The following is a 19,226-nucleotide window of genomic DNA, read 5'->3' on the forward strand; positions in this document are numbered from 1 at the left end:
TCATAGTGAGTGATCAGTCTCCTGGTCAAACTCCCACAGGGACAATTTGCATATTAGGCTTTTATATATATAGATATTACCTCAAGAAGGCTGAGAGCTCTGTCCAGGACAGCAGCGTGCTCCACATAATAACAGAGCCGACCCAGTTGGCTACAGGGTGACGAACAGCCATCCAACCGTCCCCACAGCCTCAGCCTGGGTCTGGCCCACCCCCTCTCATCTGCACACGGTCACCCTCTCCTCGCTGGCTCCCTGCTTCTCTTGCCCCGCCCATCGACAGCACATTCGCCACCACGGCCACTGGGGTCATCTTAAGTAGAAATATAACCTTGTCACGCCCCTGCCTAAAACCCTCCCTAGTTTTCCATCCTTATTTAGGATGAGTGTGTTACTGATACAAGTTCCCGAGTTAAAATGTCACTGCTGTGAAGTGAATGGAGTTTGGGGCCAGAGCAAAAGAGGGGAGACCAGGGAGGAGCCTATTGCCATGGCCCAGGTGGAGGTGACATAGTTGGGGAGTAGCAGTGGCGGTAGAAATAGGCGGGATATACTTTGGAAGGAGAACTTGAAAGACTTGGTGGTGCATTGCACGTCTTTATGCGATGTTTTTAAATCTCATCAGACATCATTATAAAGGCTGCTCTGGTTTCCCAAGAACATGGCATTCAAAACCAATTAAAATATTGCAAATACTTATTGACCCCCTGCCATACACAGTGACCCCTCAACTGTTCTGCAGTTAGAGACACCGAACCCCCGCACAGGCCCTTCACATCCGCAGATTCATCCAGGGTTGAAGTCCGCCAGAATCCGAGGGTGGGAAACTGCGGTTGGAAATGCAAAATTCTGTTTTTGGCCCACTGTTGATTGAATCTGCAAATGTGAAACCCTCAGATACGACAGACAGACAGTATTTACTGGGAAAAAAAATCTGTGTATTGGCAGACCCTCACAGTTCAAGGGGCAGGTCTGTCAGGAACTGCACTAGGAAATTGAAAAGGACAGGTTTCTGTGCCAGAAACTTAGAAAGAAAGGACCAGGTTCCTTCCCTCCAGGAGCTCCCAGTCCAGCGGGTGTGTGAGTATAAAGGCAGTTCTGTACTCGTACGTTACTGCTGCCGGCACAGAATTGACTTACGCGGCCCAGGAGGCGGTGACATCAAGTAAGGACGGAGACCAGGAAAATGTGAGTTCTAACCTCAGGAGCGGGGAAAAGGCTCTCAGGCAGTGTAACTGTGCAAAGTCACGGATGGAGGTGTGAAGCCACGTGGCCAGAATTACAGACAAAACGAGGCACCAGCTGAGCCTGGAGAGTTCACCGGGGCCAGAATAGGAAGCGCTACCAGGCCGGTCAGGATGCTGCATGTTGTCTCCAGAGGCGAAGGCTTCCCCGAGGGTATTCACACCGCTAAGGGCACACAGGATCACTTCCTGATGCACAGACATGCATGTATTAAACAGGTCCTCATGCATTTTAATGTGTGCCGCATAACGTATCATGGGTGTATCAAGGCTACAATGTAAAGTTTTCTTTCAAAATAAATGTATTCATGTTAAATAAGTGAAATTAAACTTTCAAGTGAATCATAGGATAAATAGGCAGGCAGATATGGGATAAGTCATGAAAGTGGAATGTGAGCGGCCAGAGTTTGGGGTTCCCGTCATGTAAATGGGGAGACCCACTGGAGTTTCAGCGGGGAGGCGTGAGAGCACTGCAGACGGTGGCCCTATCCCAGGCCCAGGAGGAGGAAATCACTGTCCCCTGCACTGTCCCTGGGCGCGGACCTGTGGCCGGGGCTGACGTGGTGGAGGTGGGAGGGGAGGACTGCGCAGAGGAGGAACTTTGCAGCAGGTGAATCAGGTGCACTTGGCGACTGAGGAGCAAGGAGGAGGGAACGGAGGCGCCAGGAGACTCCCAGGTTCTGGCTTGAAGGTCTGAGTAGATTTGGGCCACCAGCCACTCCCAGGGCCCCTGAAACTTGTCAATCAGCATCAGTTGTAATTAGGTGCATTGTTCTCTCTGCTCCGAGCGGAAATGCTGTCTGGTTCTTGGTGAAGTGAGGGTTTGGAAGTTGTCCGGTTGGTTCTGACAGCAGGTGAAGCCAGTCCTTGGCTGGGGTGTTTGGAAGTGTTGGGGTTTGACCAGCTCTCTCCTCACCTGGCCTAGCTGAGTCTGAAAACCACCAGCCTCCCTTCCTGAATCAGCGCCAGTTCAATGTGTAACAATCCGCAGGGTAATTCCTGAGTGAACTAGCAACACTGGTCTTAAAAATCTCCTGGTGGCTTTGACCTTGCCTCTGTGGTCCTTTTTAGTTCATGTTTCTGTATAAAGATGAATTTCCACCAACAGAAGAAAATTTGGAGAAAGGGGAGGAGTACAGGGAGGACTTTCTCTGTCGACTTAAAACTTCTTCCAACTTCTTCCCTGTAACGCATACACCTGCCTTTGGCAGAAAAAAAAGAATAAAAAAAAAGAACCTGAGGGAAGGTTTTCCTGAATGAAACTTGCTAAGAGGTGAAAGAATTGGTAGTTGTGAGATTTAGCAAGAATTTTTTTCTCTTTGCACCACACCTTTTAGGAGTTTTCCAGCCTAAAAGACTTTTAGCAAGTGCACAAATTAAGTCACAATGTAACTTTCTCAGGGTGCCTCCTGGAGCCCGTCAGTCTGAGGATGGGAAGTGACTTGGCTGCTGTTTCTCGCTCAGCTCGAATCTGCTTTCTCTTTCTGGGCCATGTGCATGTCCTTGGCTATGAGCACCAAGCCTCACGGTCAAGTGTGTTAGTGGTCCATGAGGTCCGAAAGGTTGGCAACCACTGGTTTAAGGACAACTTGAACAATGCACTCACACAAGCATTAATGCAACTGTGTCTTCTCCCTTTCCCTTAGGTATTTATGGGCCATCGGCAAGAATGTCTGGAAGAGATGGAAGAAAAGGTTCTTCGTGTTGGTGCAGGTAACTCTTCAACTCTAATATCTGCCTTCAGAGCCATCAGCTTTAACCCTGTGACAGGATTAACGGTGGTGTTTAATGGATGGAAACTACCTGAAGCACACAAAGCTCAAGCAGCAGCTCAATGAAGTTGTGCCCTTACAGATCCATGTAACCACCAATCAGGGCATAGGCACATTTCCAGAACCCAGGGTTCCCTGTGCTCCTTTGCCTATTTCTATTATATCACTTTAAAAATTTAAAAATCAATGCATTCTCATTAGTTTCTACTCTGATAATACAGAATTATATAAGACTAGAGGCCTGGTGCACAAAAATTTGTGCACTCGGGGGTGAGGAGGGATCCCTTAGCCCGGCCTGTGCCCTCTCGCATTCTGGGACCCCTCAGGGGATGACCACCTACTGGCTTAGGCCCGCTCTCCGGGGGATTGGGCCTAAGATGGCAATCAGACATCCCTCGGCAGCCCGGCAGCCCTCAGGGGGTGTCCACTTGCCAGTGGGGAGCAGGCCTAAACTGCAGTCGGACATCCTTAGCGCTGCTGAGGAGGCAGGAGAGGCTCCCCTCACCACCACTGTACTGGCAGCCATCAGCCTGGCTTGTGGCTGAGCAGAGCTCCTCCCATGTGAGAGTGCCCTGACCATCAGAGGGCAGCTCCTGCATTGAGCATCTGACTCCTGGTGGTCAGTGTGTGTCATTCTGCTGTTAGGGTCAGTTTGCATATTACCCTTTTACTATATAGGATAGAGGCCTAGTGCACGGGTGGGAGCTGGCTGGTTTGCCCTGAAGGGTGTCCTGGATCAGGGCGGGGGTCCCGCTTGGGTGCCTGGCCAGCCTGGGTGAGGGGCTGAGGGCCATTTTCAGGCTGGCAGGTGACTGAAGCTCCCAACCTCTCCTTTTTTTCTTTTTTTTTCTTTTATTCTGGGATTTATTTACCTTCTATGGCTGTCACTGGAACTGAGAGCCGGCTTTAGCTCTGAGGCTCAGCTCCAGCTCTGAGACCTCGGCTGCTGAAAGCAGGTATCTGGGTTTGTTTGGCTTCTATAATTGAAACACTATTGCAGCTCCAGCTCTGAGGCCCGGCTGGCTGAAAGCAGGTTTCTGGGTTTGTTTGGCTTCTATAATTGCAACATTGTTTCTTAGAGTGCAGCTCAGAGGCCGGCAGCGGCAAGCGGGGAACCTTGGCTTCCTCCATCACTGGAGCAAGCAAGCCCCCTGTTCGCTTCAGCTGCCTGGCTGTCGGCCGCCATCTTGGTTGGCAGTTAATTTGCATATCACCCTGATTAGCCAATGGGAAGTGTGTCAGAGGTACGATTAATTACCATGTTTGTCTATTATTAGATAGGATAAGTAGGAGAGGTGACCTCCCACCCTGTCTGTGACGGGGGACCCCAGGGATGGAGCAAACCTGCGCCTGTTTAGGGCATTGGGACACCAACATTGTTTTAGGAGAATTTGCTCTTTCTAAAGACACTAAGATACTCCTGAGAAAATTCAGAATATAGTTGGACTTTTTAACATCTATTTTTTTAAAATTTAATTTAATTTTTTTTTTTAATTTTCTTTTATTGTTTAAAGTATTACAAAGAGTAGCACATATGTCTCCTTTTTCCCCCCTTTTTCCATTGGTTATGCTTATATGCATGCATACAAGTCCTTCGGTTGATCTCTTACCTCCTGCCCCAACCCTCCCCAGCTTTCCTGCTGTAGTTTGACAGTCTGTTCGATGCTGTTCTGCCTCTGTATCTATTTTTGTCCATCAGTTTATAATGTTCTTTATTATCCATAAATGAATGAGTTCATGTGATATTTTTCCTTCATTGACTGGCTTATTTCACTTAGCATAATGCTCTCCAGTTCCATCCATACTGTTGTAAATGGTAAGAATTCCTCCTTTTTACATCAGCGTAGTATTCCATTGTGTAGATGTACCACAGTTTTCTAATCCATTCATCTGTTGATAAGCATTTAGGCTGTTTCCAAATCTTAGCTATGAGGAATTGTGCTGCTATGAACATAGGGGTGCATATATCCTTTCTGATTGGTGTTTCTGTTTTCTTGGGATATATTCCTAGAAGTGGGATCACAGGGTCAAATGGGAGTTCCATTTTCAGTTTTTTAAGGAAACTCCATACTGTCTTCCATAGTGGCTGCACCAGTCTGCATTCCCACCAGCAGTGCACGAGTGTTCGTTTTTCTCCACATCCTCTCCAGCATTTGTCGTTTGTTGACTTGTTGATGATAGCCATTCTGGCAGGTGTGAGATGGTGCCTCATTGTTGTTTTGATTTGCATCTCTCCAATGATTAGTGACTTTGAGCATGTTTTCATATGTCTCTTGGTTTTCTGAATGTCCTCTTTCGAAAAGTGTCTGTTTAGGTCCTTTGTCCATTTTTTGATTGGATTGTTTATCTTCCTTTTGTTAAGTTCTACGAGTTCCCTGTAAATGTTGGAGATTAAACCCTTATCGGAGATATTGTTGGCAAATATGTTCTTCCATGCAGTGGGCTTTCTTGTTGTTTTGTTGATGGTTTCTTTTGCTGTGCAGAAGCTTTTTATTTTGATGTAGTCCCATTTGTTTATTTTCTCTTTAGTTTCCAATGCCCTAGGAGCTGTATCGGTAAAGATATTGCTATGACAGATGTCTGCTATTTTGCTGCCTATGGCTTCTTCTAAGATTTTTATGGTTTCCCATCTTACATATAAGCCCTTTATCCATTCTGAGTTTATTTTTGTGTGTGGTGTGAGTTGGCGGTCTCGTTTATTGTTAGTGTGTTTGCTAGTTAACTACCTGTAGGGGAGCACTCCACTCTTCTTGATGCCTGGGCTTCCAGAAGCCTCAACTGACCCCCTATAACGATGTTTACAGTCTGGAATGTATATTTCCAGATAGACTTTTTTTAACCAAAAATAATCAAACTCTTCAAGTTGTTCTGCAGATGGCTTTTAAAAATCATTGTTTGCCCTGACTGGTTTGGCTCAGTGGATAGAGCGTCGGCCTGCGGACTCAAGGGTCCCGGGTTCGATTCCGGTCAAGGGCATGTACCTTGGTTGCGGGCACATCCCCGGTGGGGGGTGTGCAGGAGGCGGCTGATTGATGTTTCTCTCACATCGATGTTTCTGACTCTCTGTCCCTCTCCCTTCCTCTCTGTAAAAAAATCAATAAAATATATTTAAAAAAAAAAAAAAAAAAAATCATTGTAGACATTTCCCTGTGTTTGCACATATAGCTCTGGCTCTATTACCTGTAAATCTCCCCCCTTTTTTTTCTTATGATGGGAAATTTTAAGATTTACTCTCTCAGTAACTAGAATTTTCCTTTTTGATAGACTTCTGGGCTTCCCCAAATGGGACTATTATTAACCATGCAGCACAGAACATCAGTGTATACAGGTACAGCTATGGATGCAGATATTGATACTAGTAATGCATTAGTAATATTTAAATAGTATCTTTGCTCTCGAGTATTTCTTTAAGAAAAAAATTACCAAAAATAGTAATAGATGTCTTTGAAAATCCCTCCTTTTTTTGTTTGCTTTTTGCATCAGGATTTTTCCATTTCAGAGGAATTTTCCATTGCCTCTTTTTAATTGCAGGCTCCACCAGAGCATGTAAACTATAGTTCAATTTGCGGAAAGTTAATTTCTGCTGTACTCTGAACGACATCACAAAGTTCACCACCTTAATTTAGTGACTAAGGTGTTTATCGGGTTACTGTGTTGGCTCTAAGCACTGACTGGTATTTAGATCACTCTCAGTTCTGAAACCTCACCATGAGGCAAATACCTCTTAAGCCTTGAAAGTTCCACCAACCCTGGGCTCCTAAGACTAGACCTCCTACAGATCTACTCAAGTGCCTGCCACTGAGGCAAATGCTTCTCTGGCTGTAAGCAAGAGGTGATCTTTGCTTTCATATTGCTGTGGGGTGCAGCAAAACCTTAAAGTAAATTAGCCAAATGAAAGGTCTGGAATAATGTCAACCTCCAAAATAATCCATGGCTAAGCAATAAAGGAGATTTTATTTTGAGATTCATTTCCTCAGACTACCAATGGACCAATATCTATGGAGCACCTACTTTGTATAGGGCACATTGGTAGGTCGTAGAGAAAGACTCTGAGGCCCTGTCCCTCACTTCCAGAAGAACTCTATTAGAGCTCTTTATAGGCAAACAGCACAAACAGACTCAAGCTAATTATGATTTTTTTTTAAAGAATGTACTGGAAGACACTGAGGTAGTTCATGGGATTGCTGAAAAGGTTGAGTGACCAGTCCTTATTACAAACAAAACCAGTTCCAGAAGTCTAGGTTGTGGGAACCATGGCTAGCGTCATGACAAAATCAGCTCTGACCATTTTCCGTCCTCCTGTCTCCTCTCAAAAGCCAAACCTGAGAGAGAATATTGGGTTGGTCCAGCTTGGATCACGCACCCAACTTTTAGCAGGGGCAGGCGATGGCACTTTGATGATCAGGCCCACGGAGCTGTCTCCAGTGCAAAATCAGGATGCCAGTGCCAGGAGAAATGGATGCTGGGCGGGCAGGAAGAGCTGATGCCCAGGCTGAGGAGAGCACAATATAGATGGAGAGGCACGCTACACCCAAAGGAGCAGTGCTAAGTTATGGGTGGGTCTCCCCTCACTGCGCTCACGTGGCCCAGCAGCCTCTCTGACTTCCCTGGGCCTCCGCCTGGCCTCCCCCCCGGTACACTATGTGCTGTTTTAAGGCCGGTTCTGTTTCCGATTCACCTTGAGGTCCTTCCCTCTTTGCCCCACCACACACATACACTTCCTCCAGCTCAGTGTGTGGCGGGGCCATTCGGGGAAATAGTGGGAGGGGGAAGGGAGAGGAGGAGAAGAGCCTGGAGAGCGACAACTCCCCAGAGGAAGAGGGGCAAAAGGCCCTCTCACCATGTGTCCTAAGTGTTTCCCTCCACATCCTGCGCGGTTCAGGGTTCTGGTCTGGAAAAGGAGCCGCACAACAAATGAAAAAGAAAAGACATGAGATAATTTGGGAATATTGGGGGACCAGGGGGCAAGTCCAACTCAAGAGGAAGGACTTCCACTGTGCTCAGGCCTCACCAAGCTTTTTATAGTGAGCGGTAAACAAGGTAGTGGTTACCAAGGTTACACTGTTCTTGTGAGTTTCACTTGTTTACATGGTTCTTGTGAGTTTCACTTGTTTTTGTTCTTGTGAGTTTCACTTGTTTACACCATGATTATACTTCCTGCACTTCCTCAGCCCCTTAGCTTCCCAGATAAGATCTAGGGAGTGTTATAAGGTCAAGCCTAATTATGCTAAGAGGACTGTGCCCTCTAAGCTGGGAATTGTTTGTGACTTTGCCCACAGGTCAGTCGGAGGCTTAACCCTGTATCAGCTTCCCACAACCATGGTAGCGAGTCTCCCTTCCCATATTATTGGTCCACTGTGCCCAAAAGATTTCAGGTTAAAATCAGTTTTTGTTTGGTCTTAAGCCAAAGTATTTCTGAGATATCCACCCACCCCCCACCCTCCTGTTCAGCACCATACAAACCATAATATTCTGTGGTTCCTCTAGTAATGCTAATTATTGCTTATATTTACATGGTCCTCAGAGTTCACAAGGTGGTCATCCAGTTGGTCTGTACAATCTTTCTGTACTATAGTGAGTACAGCCTGGTCCCCCTTTTACATTAGAGCAAACTGAGGTCGAATGACTCGCCCAAAGCCCATGGCTCCTACGCAGCCAATGCAACCTAACATATGCCTTCAGGCTCCAAATGCCTTCCAAGACTCCAAGCACTTAGGTGGGACTGGTGCTCAGCGAGATTTTATGTGCATACAATTTCTAGAACTCACTTGTCTTACATCAGATCGAGACAATGTGGTCCCTAAATCCATATCCTGTTTCTGATTCTCTACAGGTAACATAATAGTTTTTAAAAACACATGCTGACAGTTCTAGCTTTCAGAAACGTTACTAAATCTAAACGAGATAAAATATCGACAAATAATGTAAAATGCCTTGGAACAGAGCAGTTGTCACCAGGAAACGATATTAACGTAAGTTAACCATGAAAATGAATTGTAAGACATGTAAGTAATTAGTTGAATGAGTATTTATTTTTCCCCACTCAGCTTCACAATTGTCCTTAAGGGCATGATATTCATATTCTGGTTGCAAATGATAAAAATCAAACTAGCTCAAGTTTTAAAAGGGGAAGAAGCCTACTGGTTAGTTAATTAAATTAGTAATTAATTTAAGGGTCTTCTGGCTAGGTCCAGGGCTCCATGGAGTCAACAAGACTCATTCTCTCTATCTACCATCTCCTGACTGTGCTTTCCTCTGAGCTGGCTTCACCCTCAAGCAAGCTCTCCCCGTGGAATAAACTCAGGAATAAAGTCAAGGCTTAGAATAGTTTAGCATCCCCAGAGGAAACAAAGTTTTTCACTCCTAGTAGTTCCAGCAGAGGCCTCTATTGAGCTTTCATTGGCCCAAAGTGATCATGTGCCCCTCCCTGCACCAGTCACTGCAGCCAGAGAGATTTGATACAGATTGGCCAGGCCTGAGCCTTATGTCCCACCTGCCCTGCCTGCAGCTAAAGGCCCTACACAGGCTGTATGGGCTGAAAATGGAGAAGAGGGAGTTACCCCACGGAAAATTAGGATTCAGTTACCGGAAGAAAATAAATGCTCTGCAGGAAGACTTTAAGAAATGCCCTAGATAATATCATCTCCATTGAAAGTTAATTAAACTGGGTCCCAGTGAAGTTAACTGAGCTGTCTGGGGCTGCATATGTAGAAAATAACGGGTCTAAGACTCAAATTCAGGTCTGTATGGCTCCAAAACCTACTCTCCCTCTACTCCACCCAGTGGCCTTCGTGTCAGTGTCTTATCCCCCTTTTACATTAGAGCGAACTGAGGCTGAATGACTTGCCCAGAGCCCCTGGCTCCTGGGTGGCCAGTGAAACCTCACACACGTCTGATATTTAGACTCTGGTTCTTCACACATAACCATGTCACATTAAAAAAAATGGTCATTGGTCCCAGGAGCTGTATGCTTCACATTATAAAAGTGTTCTCCATCCTCAGATCTTGGCTCTGTGATGTTTTAGTCAATGTTTCCTCATGAAAACCTTCCCTGACCACCCAACTACACCAAATCTCCAAGCTCTTACAGTACCATAGATCTCTTTTTAATACTTATCACCATTAATGTCACATTTCTGAGCTAATATAATTAATGTCTACCTTTCTGCTAGGCAGAGGGCAGGGACCACATCTGATGCTGTATATCTTTATATTCCCAGCACCCACTTACTACCTAAGTATTTGGTGAATGAACAAATAATTGAATGAATGAATGAATCTGCCATACAGAAAGAAGTCTTTTCTAAAATATATGTATGTGAACTTTGAGCAAGGGCTAGTGACCAGGGTTCAGTAAAAATGACAGCTGGATCATTCTCAAAGAAAGATAGTAAAGGCAAGAACAGGGGATTTAGACAAAATGTATTTCGTTAGTTGTATGTCCAAGTACTATCATCTCCCATGGGTGCTGGGAGGAAGAAGAGGGAGAGTCAGGAAGAAGAAAAGACCGACCCTCCTATCAGGACTCTAGTTGCTGAATATAATCGAAACTCAGGGCAAACTTAGAATTTCAAGACAGTTCCTACATGTTAAAACAGTGGTTCTCAAGCTTTCGTGTGCAACAGAAATATCTGAGACACTTATGAAAAGCAGAGGTTCCCGGACCCCAGATTCTGTTTCAATTGTTCTGACTTAAAGAATCTGCACAATTATAACCTTCCCCCACCAGATACACACACTCTAGGAAAGTGGCCTGTCCACTCTGTATAAAACATTATTGCAAACCTTTTCCTAGTTTAAATAATTGTTTGGCAATAAGCTAAGGGGTTCCTCGCGTATCTGAAGTTTAGCCACCTTTAAAGCAAAAGCAGGAAGAGTGTACCCTCAGGAGTATAGGGCTCCATGAAAAGGTGCGTTCCAGCTGCAAAATCCCAAACATGAAAATTGTAGTCCTTTATGCCCATCTCTCCAGAGAGCATTTCCAGATTCTGCTGGGGCTTTGAGGCCACTAGATCTTTATGTTTTCTCTTGTTCTGGTCCAGGCTCTCAAGCGGGGCTGGTTGACTCTCTGACTTCCAACGTGAGTTCTAGGCTCTTCTATGCTATTATTGCAGAGATGCTCACTATTTCATTAATTTTCTTCAAAATGCAGTGTAAGTAGAATTCTACTGTAACGTAAGAATGTGCATGTCATTGGGAATAGCTTTCGCTTAGTGATGTCTTGTGGATGCTTTAAAAAAATTAAAAAGCTCCAAACTTTTGCTACTCCTTCGCCCTCAAGCACTCTGAAAAAACTGAGGTTCCCCACAAACTTGAAATAAGCAGAAATGTTCAAAGATAAATCATTTTTTTTATCCCTTCCTTGATTTCCTAAAGTAAGTTGCCAAATCCCAAATTAAAATGGTCCTAATAAACCAGCTATTTCAGCCCAAATGTTGTCAGGGACAACTTCAGCCGTATTACCAGAAGGGGGCAGCAGTGTACAGCATTCCAAGAAGCAAGAAAAAATCAAAAAGCCCGGAGCCTATAGTCATAGTAAATGCATGATCTTGAAATAACACTCTTCTGTTGTGATTTTTTCTGTTCTCAAGTGAGTGTCTGCGACTCTATATTTGTTTGGCAAATCCTCGCATTAGCAAACTGTATCATCTGGTGTTGCCAGAGACAGGTAAAAATCCTGTCCGCTGTTCCAGCAATATCTGTAATTACGGTCACATCACGGGGGATCAGCTACTTATAGGACCAGTAATGGGTTGGAAAATCCTGGCGCTGTTCTTGGAGTAATACTATATGTAAGTTAATGAGAAGAAGAAGGAAAAAAACACCTTTATTAGATCATACATACTCAACTTCCTAGGAAAAATCAGACTCAGTTAGTGAATACCCACTGTGTGGGGAGTAAAACCAGGATACATGACTCCCTAAGCCAACTCTATATTAGAATGTCAGTGCCAAGTGCCAGGAAACTGTTTACATCAATGCATGTGTTGAGCATTTTCTCTGTGAGGGTCACGCACACTGTATAAAGCCCTCCACTGCTCAGAGAATCCCCCAGCACCAATAAGACGCAGGCAGAATACAGGTGAGGGCTCAGACTTAGATAGGTGACAGCTTATCAGAGCTGGGGTGGGGCGCAGGTCTGGGTGACCACCAAGTTTGCACTCTTAAATTTTTAAAATATCACTTTAAGAGAAGAAGGTGCTATCGTGTGTTCTGCTTATCATGAGAATAATACACATCCACTTATGAAAATACTCTTAGTGAGCTGGCTGTATGTTTCCCTTGAAGCCCACCAAGGCCTTGAAATACAAGGAACAGGTTCTGCAAACTCCATGCATTAGGATAAAGACACAAAGTCGTGCAGAAAGGTTTCATCAGAAACCGACAGAGGGCAGCAGCAGATAAAGCAGCCGGGAAACACGCTCCCTTTATCTCCCACTGGGATCCCCAGCCTTCTAGGCAGGAGGTGCTGCAGGGCTTGAGAGCGCCAATTTCTCTTGCCTTCAAAAAAAGAGAGAAACTTCACCATGGAGAAGGAGACTGAGAATGTCCCCAGCAGCGATCAAAGTTCACTTAGAACATGTCTCCTTTCATAAAGGGAACCAAGAGATGAGGGAGGTGGCACTTTTTCGCCAAGGCATTTGACATCGGGATGGTTAATATGCCACAAACCTATAGCCTGAAGCCTGAAGGATGCTCGCTCTCCCGCGGCTCCTGGCAGACGGGCCAGAGAAGTAGTGTCCATGCCGGGGCTGGATGCACCGTGGGGACAGGTCCTGAAGGTCGCCTGCAGCCGCAGGCCCACCCGGCACTGGCATCCCGCCCGTGTGGGTAGCGTGGGCTACATCCGGGACAGCGGCCAGCCGTGGGAGAGGGTGGCTGCACCATGACTGGCTCCCAGCAATGGCACGCTCATTGCTTATGACAGCATGTCACTCCTGCGTCTGTCTGAGACGAGCAGAAGACTTTTCAGAGGAACTGAAGGCTCTCCTTCAATGGAATGGGCAGGGGGGGGAGGGGAGGGGGCCGCGGGGGCAAATGGGAGGCTTGATGCTGAGAATTGGCCTGGAAAAATGAAATACTAAAAAATATATTAAAAAGTTGGGGCATAAATAAATAAAAGTGTAGTCCCTAACTTCTGACCAAAAGACCTGTGTTATGATGTGAGCTTGGCAGTCTCGGCTAGGGCCACGGTCAATTGCCACTATTTAACCTGCAAAAATGGCCATTTCGTGTGGCTTATCCCAATTAAAATAACAGCAGTGACGGCAGCAGTTATTAAGCAGTTACTGGGCATCAGTAACCGAGTCTACGTGCAATCCATGTGAACCTGTTCAATCCTCAAACTGAGTGAGGAGGTAGGTTCTCAGATTACATGCAGTCTACAGATGAGGTCACAGGGAACCAGAGAGGCTGAGTAACTTGTTCCATGCCACACAGCCAGAGGGGACAACACTTATTCTGAACCCCGCTGCTGCACACAGGGCCTCAGGGGAAAGGACATGATAAAGGCCGAGGTGTCTCCTGGGAAGGTCGGGGAAGGATGTGCTAAAGGCTGAGGTGTCTCCTGGGGAGGTGGGCTCCCAAGACCGGCCTCAGCGTCTGCTTCTCCTGCAGGTCAGTCAGTACACCTTCGCCATGTGCAGTTACCGGGAGAAGAAAGCGGAGCCCCAGGAGCTGCTGCAGCTGGACGGCTACACTGTGGATTACACCGACCCCCAGCCAGGTACCAGCCCCCCACCGGCCCTGAACCCACAAAGCCCCCCTTCCCAAATCAATGCCCCACTAGTATTTTGTTGGGGATTTACTTAATGAAGCCGTGTTCCCAGGGCTCAGAGGCAGGTGACCGGGACAGCCACGCAGTCCCTGGCCTGTGGAATTTCCATCTTGGTTGGGTAAATGCCATCCCAATCAAGAACGTTGGTTTTATTCAATGGATCCTTGTAAAATCAAAATGAAAACTATACATAAGCTATCCCCAAAAATGTCCACACACACTTTGAATAATTATAAAGGCAGTGTTTATTAAAATAACATTTCATTTTCAAAAGTAAGCTATCAGCTGTTAAAATGTATACACATTTTTTGGGGGACACCCTGCATAGATTTTTTACATAGTTGAGCCCACATCAAGTATATACTCTACCCTAGAATGCTAAAAAGAAATTCCTGAGAAAGAAATCCTATAGGAACACCAAGGACTGTATGTGTGTGTGTGTGTGTGTGTGCATGTGTACATGCGGGCGTGCATGCCTCTGTGTGTGTGTGTGTGTGTGTGTGAGTGTGGTGTTCCACCGGTGATTGTGTATTGTGGTTTTATCCTGTGTCCCCATGGCCAAGCCTGCTTTGTACACACAGATCTGCTAACTACACTTCCAGGCTGGCTGATGGCACGTGAAGAGATAGCGCTCCCTAAATGTCTTTTTTCCCCAAGAAGACACCAATCCACAAGCATAGCCATCAGGGCTCCTAAGCCTGTGTAACTCAGAGAACCACGCGAATAGTAGTATTTCTCCTAAGTTCTACTTCCTGCCCCTTCACACCTCTCCCCACCACCACCCATTTTATCTTCTTCCCAGAAAAAAAAAAAAATGAATAGAAATCAGCCTCAGAGAACCTTCAAAATGGGTGGGGGTGTGAAATCATTTCAGCATATTAATGAACAACAAGCACCAACAGCCCTCTCCCAGAGAAGTTTATTTTTATGCCAAATCTGCACAGGGAAGCATTTCCAACCATACTGCATTATTTGGCCCAAAACCTTTTTTTCTACTCCCATATTGCTCTCCCACATGCAACAAAATACACATAAAAGAAAAACAGAGTTTGAGAGAAGATGGGGTGTGAACCTGGGAGGGTGTGGCTAGGCAGCCCGTGGGCCCAGTCCACTTAGGGAAATTCGCACCCAAGGGACTTAGCCCGGCCGCATGCCCAGGAGGTGGTTAGATCCCCCCAGAGCCGACCACAGAGAGCCTGAGTTAAAGGCTCTGCCCAGAAATCCTTCATCACGGCTAGAACCTACTGGAGTTTGAAACAATGTCTCGGGACATCTCATTGAAAGGATGTGGCTCCTGCATTAGAAAGCCAACCGTCGGGTGTTCTGTCATGGTTTGCGATCTTCTCAAACCATTGAGTTCCCTTCAGTGAAATGGGTTCCACCTTTGCTGAGACCTGCAGGGTAAGGTGGGAGGCCAACAAGAGGGGGAAATGGTCACATCTTCCCACAGTGACTCGTTTTAAGCCAGTTCACCACTGTTCCCTCTACGTGATTGCACTTGGTCCTCACCCCACCCCCACCCCCGGCGGAGACAGGACCAGGGTTGCGGTCCTGTTTTGTAAAGGGAGAGACTGGCCTGGATGGGACCAGCCCACACCTCCTTGGGCACTTGGAGTAGCTGTAGCTGTCACGTTCTCCCGGAAGCACATCCTCTCCCCACAGGAGGGCGGGGTGGGGGCGGGAGGAGGCAGCTTTTCTCCCACCAGCCAAGGAATGTGTGCATCTATTAGAAAGCTTCTCTTCCTCTTATCACGTTGCCCCCGTGGGACATAATTTATAAGTCCCTTTACCAGTGATGTAAAGGAGAAGTAATTTGTGTTCTTGAGAATAATAAGCAGCAGCTTCTTTGCCTTGTGTGTGCCATGTCCTATTTATTTTCAAAGTAACATTTGATTGAAAATGAGATTTAAATACTTCTAATTGCCATAAGAAAAGTCTAACTCGGAATTTCTCAAAGAGCGCTTATTAGAAATAGAAGTTCCTGGGCCCCAAACCTAAGCTCTGACCCAGAAGAGGGGAGGGCAGAATCCTCATATTTCAACAAGCCTTGTGGGGCGTTTTATGCACAGTCAGGTTTGCCAGCTGGAGGTGGAAGGAAGGTACAATTTAGCCAGTGCCCACGAAGGTGTGAGGAGCCTCCCCAGCTGCCCCCTGAAAGGTGAGTGTGCGAATGGAGAGGATTCTGAGCCCATTTGCCCCCCAGCCCAACCCTCTTCTTGGCGTTATCCAGGCTGTCAGTGGGCCCAGCTGTGGAGTGTTGGTGGGTAGCCTTGTAGCTGTGATGTCCTCACCGTTGTATCATCCTGGGACCCAGTGGTCACCCAGACACGAGCATTCGCACTAAGTCAACTTTACCTTGCTTAGGGTCCTTGACATATTAACTCGGGGAATTGGCAAATAACTATGTAAGTTTTAAATACAGGCTACTCGTTTCAAGCTAAAGACAAAAACACTGCACTCTACCTTTCCCCGGGGGTGGTTCGGAGAACATGCGACAATGTCTCAATTCCTATTAGAGTAAGTGGTGAAGTTTTCAAATAAAAGGATATTCATTCAAAATCCTTCAAACCACTAAGTTAATTCTTTCACAGCTTTCCCATTGTAAATGGCCCCATTCCTGTGTGCTATTGGCCAGTCTCCCCCCCAGGAGGCGGCCAGCGTCCTGCGCCTGGTCAGCCTCCGTCCATTCCCGGAGTGTCCTGCTGTTCCTGACAGGACAGTGCCTGTGCCGTGCGCCACGGAGAGCCCGGGCACTGCCACACGCCCCATTTCGCAGATCCCGTCCCCAGGAACTGCTGCTTGTCGAACACTGTGCCCGAGGCACGCGTCCACGCTCACTGCGCTCTCCCCCTGGTTTCCTTTCATCCCGCGGCTCGGCTCCCTCCTTGCTCCCCTTGGCGTGGCCTGGTCTCCGTGTTTTCTGGAAAAGCTCTGTTGCGTTCCACTGCGGTCATGTCAGCACTGCTGCTGCTTTAGATGCTTCTCTTCACCCTGATGCCTCCAGGATGAGGCTTCCAGTGCTGCTGATGGCCGATCGCAGACAGCTGTCACTGTGTCCAGCCGTGTGGTCGGGCTGTGCTTCCCAGTGGTTACAGTCGTCAGCTCTGTGCATCTGGCCCTGTGGTCCGGCTGTGCAGCCCAGTGGTCACAGTCCTCAGCTCTGAAGTTAGATAGCTGGGACCGGAAGCTCACCTCTGATGCTCACAGCCCCGCTTTGAGTTCATGGGCTACTTACCGCCTTCTCTGTGACTCCATTTCCTCCTTCACAAAATGGGAATAATGGTACTTATCTCAGAGAGCTGTTGGGAGGATTAAATACAAATCTGAAAACTTCTTAGCATCCTTCTCTCTCTACCTGTGCACTTTGAGGCAACGTGTGGACTGCCTTTCTGACCTTAGCTGCAGCCCTGAGTGGAGGCAGGAGGCAGGGAAAGTTCCTACCGGTGGTGTCTACCCCCCATTCACTGACAGATCAAAGCAGCTCATTCCAAGGGAGCCTGAACCACAGCAGATCTGACAGCCACTCTCCTTTGACCTCCTTCATTCTCGCTTCTCAGGGCTTCAATCATCCCTCAAAGATCTTCCTCTTTCTCTTGCCCCCTCCAGAATTTTCCTCCTTATCATGTCATCCATCCACTTCATCAGTTTTCCCAGCTTGCTCACTGTACATTAGCTTACCCAACTTGCACGTTCTAAAAATCCCTCCTTAAAAAACTAGGAAAATACCCCCCATAATTATAACTACCCAAGATCTTTCATTAAAAATGCTGCACCATCAGACCCTCCATATAAAGGAGCAGCCCCTGCTGGTCTAGAATCCCTGGAAACTACGTGCAAAGCTGCGAACTTACACCCACTCGTGAGGAATGGACACCTGGGTTAGTATTATCACATGATGGCCAAGTCCACGCGTCACCTATTTCAGTGCCGAACGTCAAGCAGATTAGTGGCTGGGCCTTGCTGGAAATTTGGGGCTGCTAATCACGCCAATTACTCTCTCCGTTTTAACTGATAATTGGGGGGATGATAAGGAACCGGATGAAGACAGGAAGCTTTATATCTGGCCACTGAGTTCCCAGTAACCCCAAAACACCGGCTTTTGGAATATGTTGACAGACACGATGTAACTGTGGCCTGAGTTCAGAGAGGCTTCACCTCCCGTACTCTAAATGGTAACCTTGAGAACTGCCCCCGGGAAATGATGGGCCTACAGAGCATTCATTCACTCAAGAAGTATTTGTTGAGCACCGACTATGTGCCATGTACTATTCTAGGTACAAGGGACACATCAGTGAACAAAGCAGACAAAATCTCCCAGTCCATATGAAGTAAAGTCAGTTATTTAGCTTGTAAGGTAGTGATAGAACTATGGAGAAAAAAGAAGCAAGCTAAGAGAGATTAGTAATGAGGGGAGAAATCAGTGAAAGCTTGAATAAGAATTTGACATTTGAGCAAAGACATGAAGGAAGTGAGTGTGTGAATCACACAGACGTCTAGAGGAAGAGTGATCTAGGCACAGGAAACAGCAAGTGCAAAGGTCCTGAGGTGAGAACATACCTGGAGTGGTTCAAGGAATTGCAAGAGGCCAGTGTGGCCACCATGAAGTGAGTTCATATATGTGCATGAGAGAGAGAGAGAGAGAGAGAGAGAGAGAGAGAGAGAGAGAGAGGAGAGTAGAAGTAGTGGAGGGTCAACTCATGTGGGCCTTGCAGGCCTAGCCAGAACCCAGACTTTTCCTGCATGAAATGTGGAATCACTGGCAGGTTTTGAGCAGAGGAGTGCCGTGACCAGACTCTTGTGCTCAACCAATTACCCTAAACTCTAGAGAGTGATGATGGGGGCAGACAGAGAAGATAGGAGGCTATAAAATAATCCCAAATGAGAGGTGAGCATGGCTCGATTCGGGGTAGCAGCACCAGGGGTGGAAGAAGGGGCCAAGTTCTGGTATAATGTCCTAAAGAATTAATGGCCATGAGAAGTCCCCTGGAAGTGAGTAGTGAGAGAAAGTGAGCAGTACGGAGTGGGCTGTGGGCTTAAGCAACTAGAGCGATGCTCTCAGCTTTACTGAGATGGGGAGGCATTCGGGAGAAAGACCAGGAGTTCAGTATTGTATATCATAAGCATGGAGACGTCAAGAAAACCATTAGGTATTCAGGCCTGCGGTTCAAAGGGAGACATCCAGGATGGAGGTAGAAACACAGGGACCATGAGCATGTTCCTGGTATTTGAGAGTGGGTGGCATCACAGGAAGACAGGGTGTAGATAAAGAAGAGGTCCAAAAACAAAACCCCAGGATGCTCCAACATTTAAGAGGCAGGAGGAGAGGAGGAATCCCAAAGGAGACTGACAGCATCAGCCAGGGAGGGAGGAGGAAATCAGGTGGCCTGGAGCCAAGTGAAGAAAGCATTTCCAAGAGAACGGAGTGAGAGTCACATC

General features: G+C 46.8%; 1 protein-coding gene across 17 annotated transcripts in view; it reads left to right on the forward strand.

The window, feature by feature from the left end:
* CADPS (calcium dependent secretion activator) overlaps window positions 1–19,226 on the forward strand; it is a 457,537-nt gene that overhangs the window by 289,624 nt on the left and 148,687 nt on the right. For all 17 annotated transcript variants that reach the window (XM_036331698.1, XM_036331680.1, XM_036331681.1 and 14 more), the window contains exons 9-10: window positions 2,888–2,954; window positions 13,631–13,739. In XM_036331698.1, coding sequence (XP_036187591.1) covers window positions 2,888–2,954; window positions 13,631–13,739 — 176 coding nt within the window. The remainder of the gene's footprint in view (window positions 1–2,887; window positions 2,955–13,630; window positions 13,740–19,226) is intronic.

Source organism: Myotis myotis, unplaced genomic scaffold (assembly GCF_014108235.1).
Source record: "Myotis myotis isolate mMyoMyo1 unplaced genomic scaffold, mMyoMyo1.p scaffold_m19_p_13, whole genome shotgun sequence".
Taxonomy (NCBI): domain Eukaryota; kingdom Metazoa; phylum Chordata; class Mammalia; order Chiroptera; family Vespertilionidae; genus Myotis; species Myotis myotis.